The 12,438-nt window shown below is 36.2% G+C and overlaps 1 protein-coding gene across 2 annotated transcripts; it reads left to right on the top strand.

Moving 5' to 3' along the window:
• The first annotated feature begins 769 nt into the window (after window positions 1–769).
• On the top strand, window positions 770–2,715 carry LOC121799037 (purple acid phosphatase 22-like). 2 transcript variants are annotated; one of them, XM_042198357.1, is made up of 5 exons: window positions 770–910; window positions 1,005–1,296; window positions 1,485–2,053; window positions 2,131–2,219; window positions 2,314–2,715. In XM_042198357.1, the coding sequence occupies exons 1-5, from the start codon at window positions 785–787 to the stop codon at window positions 2,531–2,533; spliced, it is 1,296 nt and encodes a 431-aa protein (XP_042054291.1). In that variant the 5' UTR covers window positions 770–784; the 3' UTR covers window positions 2,534–2,715. The 2 variants fall into 2 exon arrangements, with proteins under 2 accessions (XP_042054291.1, XP_042054292.1); XM_042198358.1 differs by having other exon boundaries at window positions 776–910; window positions 1,024–1,296.
• The last annotated feature ends 9,723 nt before the right edge of the window (window positions 2,716–12,438 follow it).

Below are 12,438 nucleotides of genomic sequence, written 5' to 3'. Positions count from 1 at the left end.
GAAGGTCACAGCTCCCGAGCTTCAGGAGCCGTCCGATCAAGCGCGCCATCTGCAAGATTGAATGTCAACCGTAGATTCAACTAGCCGTTGGATTTGTAACAGTTTTTTGTGTTTGTTTCAGCTTTCTAGTTTGTTAGTTGTTAAGCTCTCTTATTCGGTTCTCATACATAAGAACGAGAGAGAGATGTTTTCAGTTTGTAACAGATAACATCCATTTTAGATTTTTCTCAAGAAAGCTTTCCAAATTTTTCCCAAAGTGTGTTCATCATTCTTGTTCATTGATTCTTGATTGTGTTTCTCGATACTATTCTAACAGGGGCATTATGCCATAGAGACATTATGTCTCTAAATCACTACCCTTCCCATAAATTTAAAATTTAATCATGAAAATCATGCGCTTAGATTTTGTAGTGGATTTCTCATGAAAACAGTGTTTTCCTCATTTTATAGAAAATACATTACAATTAAAAGATAAGTTCATAAATTTTGCGAGTTAATGAAAAATGCCAAATTAGGACCAAGTTTGTGATATTATGAAACCCATTTTCAAAATTTATTATTTATCATTTTTCTTATAAAATTTTACTATATTTTAAATATGAGAGTCAATATGCAAAGTTTAGCCTAATATTAATTAGATGAATGTGTGTACCTAATCTAATTATACCTTAAATCACCAATTTTGGTCAAACACTTATGTTTCTAAGAAGAAAAATCTATATAAGTAGGAATATTACCAACTGTACATCAAATTAAATCACTAGTCAATTACGCCTGAAAAAGCATGTTGCTCCTCTTCTTATTATGTTTGGCTTTCGCACCACCGGTAGTTTCACCAGAATACACTCGTCCGCCACCCCGCCCCGTCATTTTCCGGCAATTCAAAGGGCCTGAATCTGCTCCCCAACAGGTTATTTTATTTCACACACATGTTCTCGTAAAATCATACTAGTACATAATTTAATTTATTTTTTTTTGGTTTAATAATCTTTTTAAAAAATCAGGTACACATTTCATTGGCAGGGAAGGATTACATGAGGGTTTCGTGGATAACGGAAGAAAAATCTCAATCCGTCGTCGAATACGGGAAAGCGGCCGGGCAATACAGCGCGTCCGCCACAGGCGAGGATAGTATGTCATACCGCTACTTCTTTTACACCTCAGGAGAAATTCACCACGTCAAGATTGGTCCATTGGACCCCAGCACCACCTACTACTACAGATGCAGCGGCGGTGGGCCCGAGTTCACTTTCCGGACCCCTCCCTCCGCGTTCCCCATCGAATTCGCTGTTGCCGGTAAGCAAAGCTTATTCTACGTGTGGGGACCAAATTTTTTTTCTTGTAATTTCTATTTATATTTTTTATATTTTGTGTGAATCGTGTGTAAAATATCTTATTATGAAAAAAAATGTATTAATATTATTTTCTTTAGATATTTAGTCTTTATTAAAATAAATTTCTGCATCCGCCTCTGTTATACACAGGTGACCTAGGACAGACGGAATGGACAGAGTCAACCTTAGCCCACGTGGGCAGTAGGGACTATGACGTGTTCCTCCTACCTGGAGATCTGTCTTACGCGGACACTCAGCAGCCGCTATGGGACTCGTTCGGACAGCTGGTGGAGCCGTACGCGAGCGCCAGGCCATGGATGGTCACCGAAGGAAACCACGAGATCGAAACCTTCCCAATCATATACCCTCAGGGTTTCACAGCCTACAACGCTAGATGGCTAATGCCCTACCAAGAAAGCAACTCCCAATCCAACTTATACTATTCGTTCGACGTGGCAGGGGCCCACATCCTCATGCTTGGATCTTACACGGATTTTGATGCTGACTCGGATCAGTACGCCTGGCTTCTGGCTGACCTGGCAACCGTCGATAGGTCCAAAACCCCTTGGCTTTTTGCATTGATCCACGCGCCATGGTACAATACCAATTCTGCCCATAAAGGCGAGGGCGAAACTATGAGGGTAGCCATGGAAAATATTTTGTACAATGCGCGAGTCGATGTGGTCTTTGCTGGCCATGTTCACGCGTATGAAAGATTCGTGAGTATTAATTCGTTATACATATAGTAATATTATGTGACATAAAAATGTGGTACTACAATTTTTTTTATTTTCAGACTAGGGTTTATGATAACAAGGCAGATCAATGTGGTCCAATTCATGTCACAATTGGTGATGGTGGAAACAGAGAAGGACTCGCAATGACGTAAATGCCCTTGAACTTTGTTGCCTTTGCTTTACAAATGTGATCGCCTGATTAATACAGTACTAATGTGATTTGTTGTTTTGATGGTTAAAAGGTTTGAGAGCCCTACTCCTTCAATCTCAATGTTTCGGGAGCCGAGCTTCGGGCATGGCCGGCTGAGGGTGTTGAACAACACCCACGCACACTGGTTGTGGCACCGCAACAACGATACCAACTCTGTCACCGCGGATGAGATATGGTTGGAGAGCTTGATCTCGTCGACACATTGCAACGACTTTGCTACTTTATCAAAATCTACAAATGATGAGTTGTGATGGTGCTCAATCATGTAAATAATTCGATTTCAATATTGTAACTTGCCTTCATTCATCAATTTATGTACTACATAATTCGACTTGAATATTATTTAACTTGTCAGGGATCCGTTTGATGCAGAATTGGCTATTGGAGTTTTGATTAAATATAGTTTCAAATATCTAATGATCCTCCTTCAATCTTCAGACTTACTACAAGTATACTATAGTCTTTCTTGTGACGCATGCATTATTTATTGTAAACATAATCTCCATATTTACATTAATTTGAGCATCACTATCTCTACATTTTACATAGCATCAACATTGGCCGTATAAGCACTACTAAAATTATGATTTTAAAAAAAAAATCAACGATGTACTGTAGAACTTTAAACGAGATGATGCTTAGAACTTCAGTTGAATTATTTTGTTGATTTTCTTGAGATTAATAATTGTTTCATCATGTTTCATAAAAAAGGTTATTTCATCAAATTTAGGAAGGAGGGGCATTTAAGTTAACATTTATACAATTCAACGGCCCGATGCTTGATCCAATCCAGCATGGGCAATATAGTACTATATTATTTGGTGGCCCATTATGCTTTAGGATATTATGGTAAGCCCATTATAAAAACCCAGACATGTTAGTTGTTACAACTAATTAGGATAATTAATGATTGGGGATGTATTAATGACTGGGATATAATCAAATCCAAACTTTATATATTGTACAAACTTCAAACTATGATCTGCATCGTAAAAAATGTCAATAGATGACAACATAACATCGACAGAAAATTTCATGGTTTGTGCTAGTTATACTCCCTCCGATGCGGATGGCCTTATCATGGTTTGTGCTAGTTATACTCCCTCCGTCCACGAAAAATAGGACACATTGTGAATGACACGGGTTTTAATGTGGAATTGGTAAAGTAAGAGAGAAGGGGAAAAAGTAAGAGAGATGCTGTTGAAAACTTTCTTTTTTTAAATGTGCTCTATTTTTTTTTGTTGACAATAAAAAATGGCAAATGTGTTTTATTTTTCGTGGACAGAGGGAGTATTTCTAATCGGTAGATTTGGTGCAAAATATAAAATATCATGCTAAACTGAGAATAGGGAAGATGCATGGAGGACAAATTAGTAGTTTTATTCCGCTACGTTGGTTCAACTTCTAAAATTGTTAGTTAACCCATCAAACTTGTGGGTTAATAATATAGGTGAAACATGGACTTCAAAGCGTGCTTTCTCGGACCATAAATATAATACAGGCTACTTACAGGTTACAAAACGTTCAATAGCAAAATAACAATTGATTAGATATCTCAATTCTCAAATTCGTTAATTAGTGTTTTATTCCACAAACATTTTCAATTAATATTTACTTTTTTTTTTAAAAAAAAAGAATGATGATCGAAGGCAACTGTAATGGATCGGATTTTTACGCTACTTCGTATGGAATCCCTTTGGCATTAACTTTATAGAAAAATAGTCTTTATGGAAGGGGAAAGCTGTGATCAAAATCAACATCGTGTAGAAAGTTGAAATGAAGTGCCATAAATGAAGTGCCATAGTAATAAATAAAACTTACTCCATTAATCTCATTGGAGAAATCATTATGACAGGAATTGATTAATTGTATCGAATTAAATATTTACGAAAATGGCATCTTTCCTATATTAATGACTTAGAATATTTAAAGGAAAACAAAAAGATCGATGTTAATTACTTACAAAAAATGATTAAGAATAATATCCCTCAAACCAGTAGAAAGAATATGCAATTAACCGGAAAAAAAACTTGTTATTAAATTAATCGATCGACAACCTTTAATTGAATTTGATAATTTTCATGCAAAACACATGTATATATCCTTTGATAAAAGTTTATACTGATTAATTCTAAAATTAATTTATAATAGAAAAAGTGATTCATAAAATATAGTACTACTACTGTATAGTAGTTTCCTGTCCATTGATTGGATTGTTATTATATTATTTTCTCCGTCACATCAGTGAGTCACTTTTAAAGAATTATGAAAAGAGGAAAGTATGCGAAAGAAAAAAAATAGAGGAGGAAAAAGAATAAAGTTTGTGGCAAAATAAAGTAAGAAAGATGATTTTTTGCTTAAAATGGACTCAGTTATAATGGGACATCCCAAAAAGGAAAGTGACTCGCTTTTGATGAGACGGAGGAGTAGTATTTATTACTTTTGTTTAATTTGTAGGCATCCTCCCTCAAACCATCCAATGTGAATTTCGAGGGAGATTGAACCTTTTTTATACACAATTTGGATTAATTTGGAAAACTCTTTTCTCCGTCCCTGAAAAATATGAATTATTTCTTTTCTAGTTCATCTTTAAAAAATATGAACTTTTGAATTTAGAAAACTCTCTTCTCTTTAATGAAGTGGGACTCATTCTCCACTAACAATACTTTAATTACTTTTTCTATATATCTCTTACTTATTTTACAAATTATGCATTAAAACTCGTATCGAACCAAATATTCATACTTTCCAGAGACGGGGATAGTATTAAACTAACCCAAATTTAAAATTAAGTATATATTATCGGGTCTGCTATCAAGTTGAATTTAAAGTCAATATAATTGTTGGAACAGTCATTTTTTTATTTCAATCTAGATATATATTGTTCGATCAATTAAATTTAGTCCATATTTCAGATATATTGTTAGGTCAGTGCACAATAAAAATATCGTATTATTCTATCTTAAAATTAATTGACGATAAGAGAAATGATCTATGGTACTTGTATAATGATTTCAATTATTTTTGTTTATTTTTAATAATATGCAATTTTATTTTATTTTTTGGTTTTTATTTTTGATAGTCTGCATTTTCAGATTTGTTTCTTTTGAATAGTTCAATTATGTAAGCACACATGTATCACGAAACAAATGGGTGAATAGGGTTTGCTCGTATCCTGTGCTACATTCGCAACCAAATTTGGTTCATTGAATCGTCACCAATCACATAAAATAATCACATATTCCTTGCACCACAAATTAAATCAATTTTCAACCCTCATCTGTTACATAACTACTTTTCTTATTCCTTATTTTAGTGTTTTTCTTGTTGCAATTATTCTGTAGTTTCAAATTATTCTGTAGTTTCAAATTTTCAATATTCTTCGGCAGATAAAAAAATATTATGCACATAAAATAAATTTAACTGCGTGATCAAGTCTCCAATGTTCTCCTTCAGCTTAAACACTATAGAATTTTAAATTTCAGCAAAATGAAGTGTTCAAGCGAAATTACACGCCATCTCCGACTATTTACAGTAAATTTAAATTCGTTTTTAAACTAGTATAGCACCATATTTGGTGTTGTTCCCCATATTTTCCGTTGTTCCATAGAAAAATCAAAAAATGAATTTGGATTTGGGTTTAGATTTAGTGTATGGTTGGTGAAATTTTCTCCACCAAAAATTTGTTTTGGTGTGTAGTTAAAGATGGTCTTAGATTAGAGCATCCACAATAGGGACGGATGTCCCGGCGGACATCCCAAAACACCTCTTGTCACGTCGTAAGGACATCCCACAGCACTGCCACGTCATAAGGACATCCCACTCCATAATAGCGGACACCCAATGACATCCCGGCGGACATCCCAATAATCAAAATTCACAAATTCACAAATATGCAATTTTACGGAATTAAAATTCATAAGGACACCCGCGGACGACCTCTCGTCCGCATGGGACGTCCGCGTCCGCCTCTTCCGCTGCAATAGCGAACATCCGTCGGGACACCCGCTATTGCAGATGATCTTAGTCAACTCGTATTCATTTAAGTTGTCATGTATAAACCTCTTCTCTTAATTGTTCAAAAAATATATTACAACAAAAGGTACGCAATTTTATGTTTATTTAACTCACAAAATTTTAGAATTAAACAAGTTACCAAATTCAAATGTACTGTAAATTTTGAAATAGAGGCTTCAATTTCAAATCCAATGTCTGGTACCGTAAAATTTTGGATTTGAAATTAAATTACAATTTTAATTTCTCTCAATTCCGCAATTTGAATTTCATATCAAAAGTATATCACTTGAATTCCAAATAGTTGCTATAAAATTGGGCACCCTTCATAACAACACGCACTATAGACACACAACACACACTGCACACCCTACACACCCACTACACACTACATACACAATGTGCGTGCACACACACTACATACACAATGCAAGCGCGCACACGCACACAAACGTCATATCAATTATGGTATATTTTTACCTCTCAAAGAATTTGGATTTGAATTATAATTCAATTACATTCACATTCACATTCAATTTCGTGTACTTGTAAATATTATCATTAGATTTGATTCTCTTTTGTGTTGTCAATAGTAAAGTTGAATTTGAACGACAAGTCGGGGGTGACGCTGGATTATATATAAAAACGATAAAACAAATTTTATTGCAAGCTTAATTGTAAAAATATGATCACAAGTGATGTTTGATTTGGAGAATGAAGATGGTCTCGGCAGTAAATGCTATGTCGCCGCCTCGATATGCAAAGAGTGTTTAAGAGGGAGATGAAAAATGCTGATGGTTTGAGATTTTTGTAAACCAAATTTGTGAAATTAATTTTACTTATAATTAAAGAAACAAATATTCATTCATCCCCTCATTCGTTCACTTTTATTGATTCAACCCCTACAAAATTGTACTCCCCCCGTTCCATGTTAATAGAGTCATTTTTCTATTTTGGGAAGTTCCAAGTTAATTGAGTCATTTCTATTTTTAGCAAAAAGTAATTCTTCTTTTTACTTTATTCTCTCTTACTTTACTCTCTCTTACTTTTTTCACCATCTATTTAACACACTATTCTTAAACTTCGTGTCGAAAAGAAATGCCTCTATTAACAAGGAACGGAGGGAGTACTATCCTAGATCCATTACTATCATACCTATGAAACTTAAACACGGACTTTTTATAAAATCACAATTCTCATCCTCTTCTTTGATATTGACCACTGAGAAAAACAGAAAATTGCTTTACTCATGAATTACATTGTTGATGTTATTATTTAGGTCAACATTAGTGTGCAACTTCAAGATTATTAATGTTACAAGTTGACGCCATGAATCAGCATATTATCATGCTAAATTTGTTTTAAAACAATGCTAGCTAAACTAATTATCCAAAATTTGATGTGCAAACAAGTTTTACTAGTAGTTTGTATCATCCTCTAAAATTATAATCATACGTTATAGCAAGTGGCAGACGCAGAAATATTTTTTGGGAGGGGCTGTACAGTAAATTTTTTTAGTTAATACTTCTTTCGTCCCACAAGAATCTGTACTCTTTCCTTTTTAGCCCGTCCCCAAAGAATTTACACTTTCTAATTTTGGAAACACTTTTCTCTCTAATGAGGTGGGGCCGATTCTCCACTAACAATACTTTAATTATTTTTTCTTTCTATATCTCTCTTACTTTCTAATTTTGCATTAAAACTCGTGCTGAATCCAAGTTGCATATTATTTAGGGAATGAGAGAGTTTATACTTCTTTCATCATTTAAAATAGAGATTTCTGCAACGAGACGAGTTTTATAGTGAAATTGATATAGTATGAAACATAAATTGATAAACTATTTGAAATAGTATTAGTTGTATTGGATGGAATCCACGTCATTAATAATATAATATATGATAAAAAGGTTATCAAAATTTTAAAATGACTAATGAGTCAAAAGATAAATATTTGAACTTATTGTATTTAATAAGAGTAATGAAAACATGTACTCCCTTAGTCACAACTAGGTTGAGTCATATTTCTCAGATATCCTAGCTAAGTGGAGTCATTTCCTTTTTTAACAAAAAAAATAAAATATTCAATTAGTCTTACTTTATTCCATCATCTACTTTACTCTTTATTTGTATTTCGTACTTTATTCCTTATCTCCTACTTTTCAACACAATTTCTTAATCTTCGTATCCAAAAGTTTTGTCTCAACTTAGTTAGGACGGATGGACTAATATTTTTAAATTACAATGCAATAATTAAACATTTGTAAAACACTAAAACGTACTAATAAATGTAGAACATGTGATATGGGTGTAGCCTATAGGCAGGGGACTTGAAATTTGCAAATTTTACTTTTATTATTAATTTAATTAGCCTTGGTTATCTCATCTTCTTCTTCAACCGGCAACGGCAGCCATTTTTTTAAACTTTGTTCTGCAATTTCAAGTTTCAGCCCCTCCTTATTCAATCTTTTACATTTTAGACTTCAGATACAGTAATTTGGTGAGGACTAAAGACATTTTGTCAAACATTTTGAATTTTTTTGAAGTACAAAATATAAAAGAAAATATAATTTGGGGAGAGCTTAAGACCTTCCACCCTTGGATGTGTGTCTGCCACTGGTTATAGCGTGACACACTGGTTAGGTCATCCGCAACCTGTCACTTATCCATCCCTTAAATTACTATTCATGGGCCCCACTGTACTTTTTTACTTCATCTCTTAACTCTAGGACGGAACCTGCAACCCTCCATCTGTTATCCGTCCCTTAAATTACTATTCATTCAATTTCATTTTTTATTTTTATTTCCAACAAATTCAATTAATAAAAACACACTTCATTAAAAATAATAAAATTACAACATAAAATAAAAATACAACTTAGAATTCAAAAAAATAAAAAAAAACACATAATTAAAATCCTAAAAAATAAAAATTACATAATTTAAAATACAATTTTATAGAAAATAAAAAAAACTACTCTGCCGGCGAATCATCCCCTGAAGGCAGTGGAGGTGCACTGAAGCCACCTGGAGGCGGAATACCAAGTTGTCTTGCCATAAACTCAATTCCGGCAAGATAGGCTTGGTATTGGGGAGGCGTCATGCGAGAAGTGTCCGTCATTGTGGCTGTCATATACATGGACATTAGGGATTTCGAGGGTGCCCCCGAACCCGCCTGGCTTGATTCGGCTCGGCCCCACCTCCCTCTAGCCGCATTCGCCGCATTTCTCCCTTGCGGCCGACGGCGCCCAGGGGAGGACCCCCCGGCATCGTCTGTCGTGCCCTCAACCTCCTGCGAGGTAAACTCACCTGCGGTGCTGCCCGAACCGCCCTCACTAGACGAGTATTGGCCACCCGCCGTGTGCTTCGTGCGCTTCGAGGTCGAGCCCGAGCTGGACCTCACACCGCCGGCCCACCTTTCCTCGTCTTTGACGACCTCCCAAACATCGACATATTTGAATTGTTTGGCGGTGTCGTCGTAGTAGACTCGCAAAGCCGACCTCAGAATGTCGGCTCCCGTGGCTCCGCTTTGGTAAGGAGCCGTTTCACTCTTGTAGATGGCGCAAAATTTTTTGACCTCTCTGTCAACTCGGTCAAAGTGAGCGCGGAGCATCTTATATGTGCGGCGGCGGGACCCCTTCGGCTTAATCTCGTGGTAGGCCTCGGTGACCTTTTCCTAGAAGCACTTCCGTGGTTGTTGATTCCCGACGATGGGATCGTAGGAGACGCTGATCCAGGCGTTGTACACCGCCAACGTTTCTTTGGGGCCGTACGGATGCCGGCCTAGATCCTCCTCCTCCTCGTCCACCTCCACCCTGGAGCTTCCACCGCCTCGGCCTTCTTCCGGAGTGGGTTCAACGGAATAATCCTCTCGAATCTGGGATAATCCATGCGAATATCTCGGGGCGGAGGGACGGGCGTATGTATCCACATCAAAATGGGGTGGTTGGTACCCCCGACGTCGACGAACCCTGGGTGCCCGGCGTCGACGAACCAGAATCACCACCTAGGACATTGTACATGCCCCCCAGTCGCCGAACGCGTTGATGTCGAACCCGCCGGAGCCGCCACCGCCAGAGTTTCCGTCGCCGGACATTTTGTGTTGAGAGGTTAGATGAAAATTGGAGAAGAAATGGAGATGATTTGAGAAGAATAGATGTGTATTTGTGTGTGAAATGAGGTTGAATTAGGAATATTTATAGACTAAAAAAATTAAAAAAAAAAAGGAAAAACGGTAATATTACCATTTTTTTATTTTTTTTATTTAATTCGAATTGTTTTTTAAAAAATAATTTATTGCATCAGCGTGACGATGCCCACTCGCGGTCCGGCGAGTGGACGTCACGCATGGCGCCGGAGCGTGCCACGTCGGCTTGGCTCGTGGCGAGACGTCTCGCCATTCGTCACGGTGGGACAGAACGCAGAGCGGGTTTGGGACGAGACGGAGCGCTGCAACGCGTCACGCCGCCGTCTCGTCTCTTAGTGACGGGCCACCCGTGTGACGCGTTGCGAGTGGCCTTAGGCCATCCACTACGCTGTCTCTATACCGTCTCTTAAACTACTATTTGAGGGGTCCACTGTACTTTTTTACTCAATCCCTTAACTAAGGGACGGAACCTGCAACCATCCGTCCCTTAACCGTCCCTTAAACCGTCCCTTAAATTACTATTCATTCAATTTCATTTTTTTATTTTTATTTCCAACTCAATTCAATTAAAACAAACACACTTCATTAAAAAACACACAACATAAAAAAAATTACAAATTAAAATTTTAAAAAATAAAAAAAATTGTGTGTGAAATGAGGATGAATTAAGAGTATTTATAGAGTAAAAAAATTAATTAAAAAATAAAAAAAAAAAGAAGAAGAAAAAATTGGATATAAACTGTAGACTAAAGTCTCAATTAGGTCCTTAACATATTGCGTTTTTTTTATTTTGGTCCAAAATATTATCTTTTGAATTATTCGGTCTCTCACATTTGAAATCGGATCACATTTGGTCTATTTTGGACGGTTCTGTCAAATGTTTGACGGTTTTAATTACCATGTCACAAATCCGTAACTAATCCGTCACTAACTGGGAGAAACTGATCCGTCACTAATTCGTCACTACGTACACATGCATAAAATTAGTATTTGTAAAGTATATAAATATAGGTATTTACTTTATTAGACTTTATAATTAAATGAAAGTGTATATAATTGTTTACTTATAGAAAAAGAGTCAAATTTTATTAGGCTACATATAGAAACATGTAAATACGTGTCCGTCGATTTTCAACAATAAAAAGTAGAAGTACTACTTTTTGATACCACTTACTATTCTATATTTTAGTTAGTTAATATATTAGTATTTAATTATCATTATTCTAATAATAGTACTTTCATGCCTCAATTTCTTCCTAATTTATGTAACTTACACGTAAATGACTAAAATGATAATTAGTGACGGATTAGTGACATGTTAGTGACGGATTTGTGATAGATTTGTGACGGATTAGTGACGGATCAGTTTCTCTTTGATAGTGACGGATTTGTGACCCGGTAATTAAAACCGTCAAAAATTTGACGGAACCGTCCAAAATGGACCAAATGTGATCCGATTTCAAATGTGAGGGACCGAATAATTCAAAAGATAATGTTTTGGACCAAAATAAAAAAAAACGCAATATGTTAAGGACCAAATTAGGACTTTACTCTAAACGGTAATATTACCGTTTACAATTTTTTTTAATTTTTTTTTTAAATTCGGATTTTTTTAAAAAAAGATTTATTGCGTTAGCGCTTAACGATGCCCGCTCGCGGGCCCGCGAGTGGGCGTCACGCATGGTGCAGGGGCGCACCACGTTGCGTGGCGAGACAGCCCGTCTCTTGTCTCGCAGGGACGGGTCGGTGTGCCGCAACGCGTCGCTCGAGCGTTCAGTCTCTCCGCGACGGAACGATGGCGTGGATGGCCTTCATGAAATCAACGATCCACTGACACTGATCTGATAGACTTTTCACCCTCTTTTATTTTTTTCTCATACCACTATATGTACGAATGTACGATACCAGCTTCTTTTTTAAAAAATAGATAGTTTTGTTATTAAACGTAAATTCAAATCATCAATAGCTGGAAATTAAACTGGTGATGAAGCGTAAATG

Source organism: Salvia splendens, chromosome 4 (genome assembly GCF_004379255.2).
Source record: "Salvia splendens isolate huo1 chromosome 4, SspV2, whole genome shotgun sequence".
NCBI lineage: Eukaryota > Viridiplantae > Streptophyta > Magnoliopsida > Lamiales > Lamiaceae > Salvia > Salvia splendens.
Note: the sequence above shows the minus strand (reverse complement) of the source record. Positions and strands in the feature narration are given on the sequence as shown.

Bases quoted from the DNA above. Each gene is read 5' to 3' on its own strand.
- LOC121799037 (XM_042198357.1), top strand. From the start codon at position 785: ATGTTGCTCCTCTTCTTATTATGTTTGGCTTTCGCACCACCGGTAGTT. The intron at 911-1,004 runs GTTATTTTATTT...TTAAAAAATCAG, and splicing joins CTGAATCTGCTCCCCAACAG to GTACACATTTCATTGGCAGG. The intron at 2,220-2,313 runs GTAAATGCCCTT...GATGGTTAAAAG, and splicing joins AGAGAAGGACTCGCAATGAC to GTTTGAGAGCCCTACTCCTT.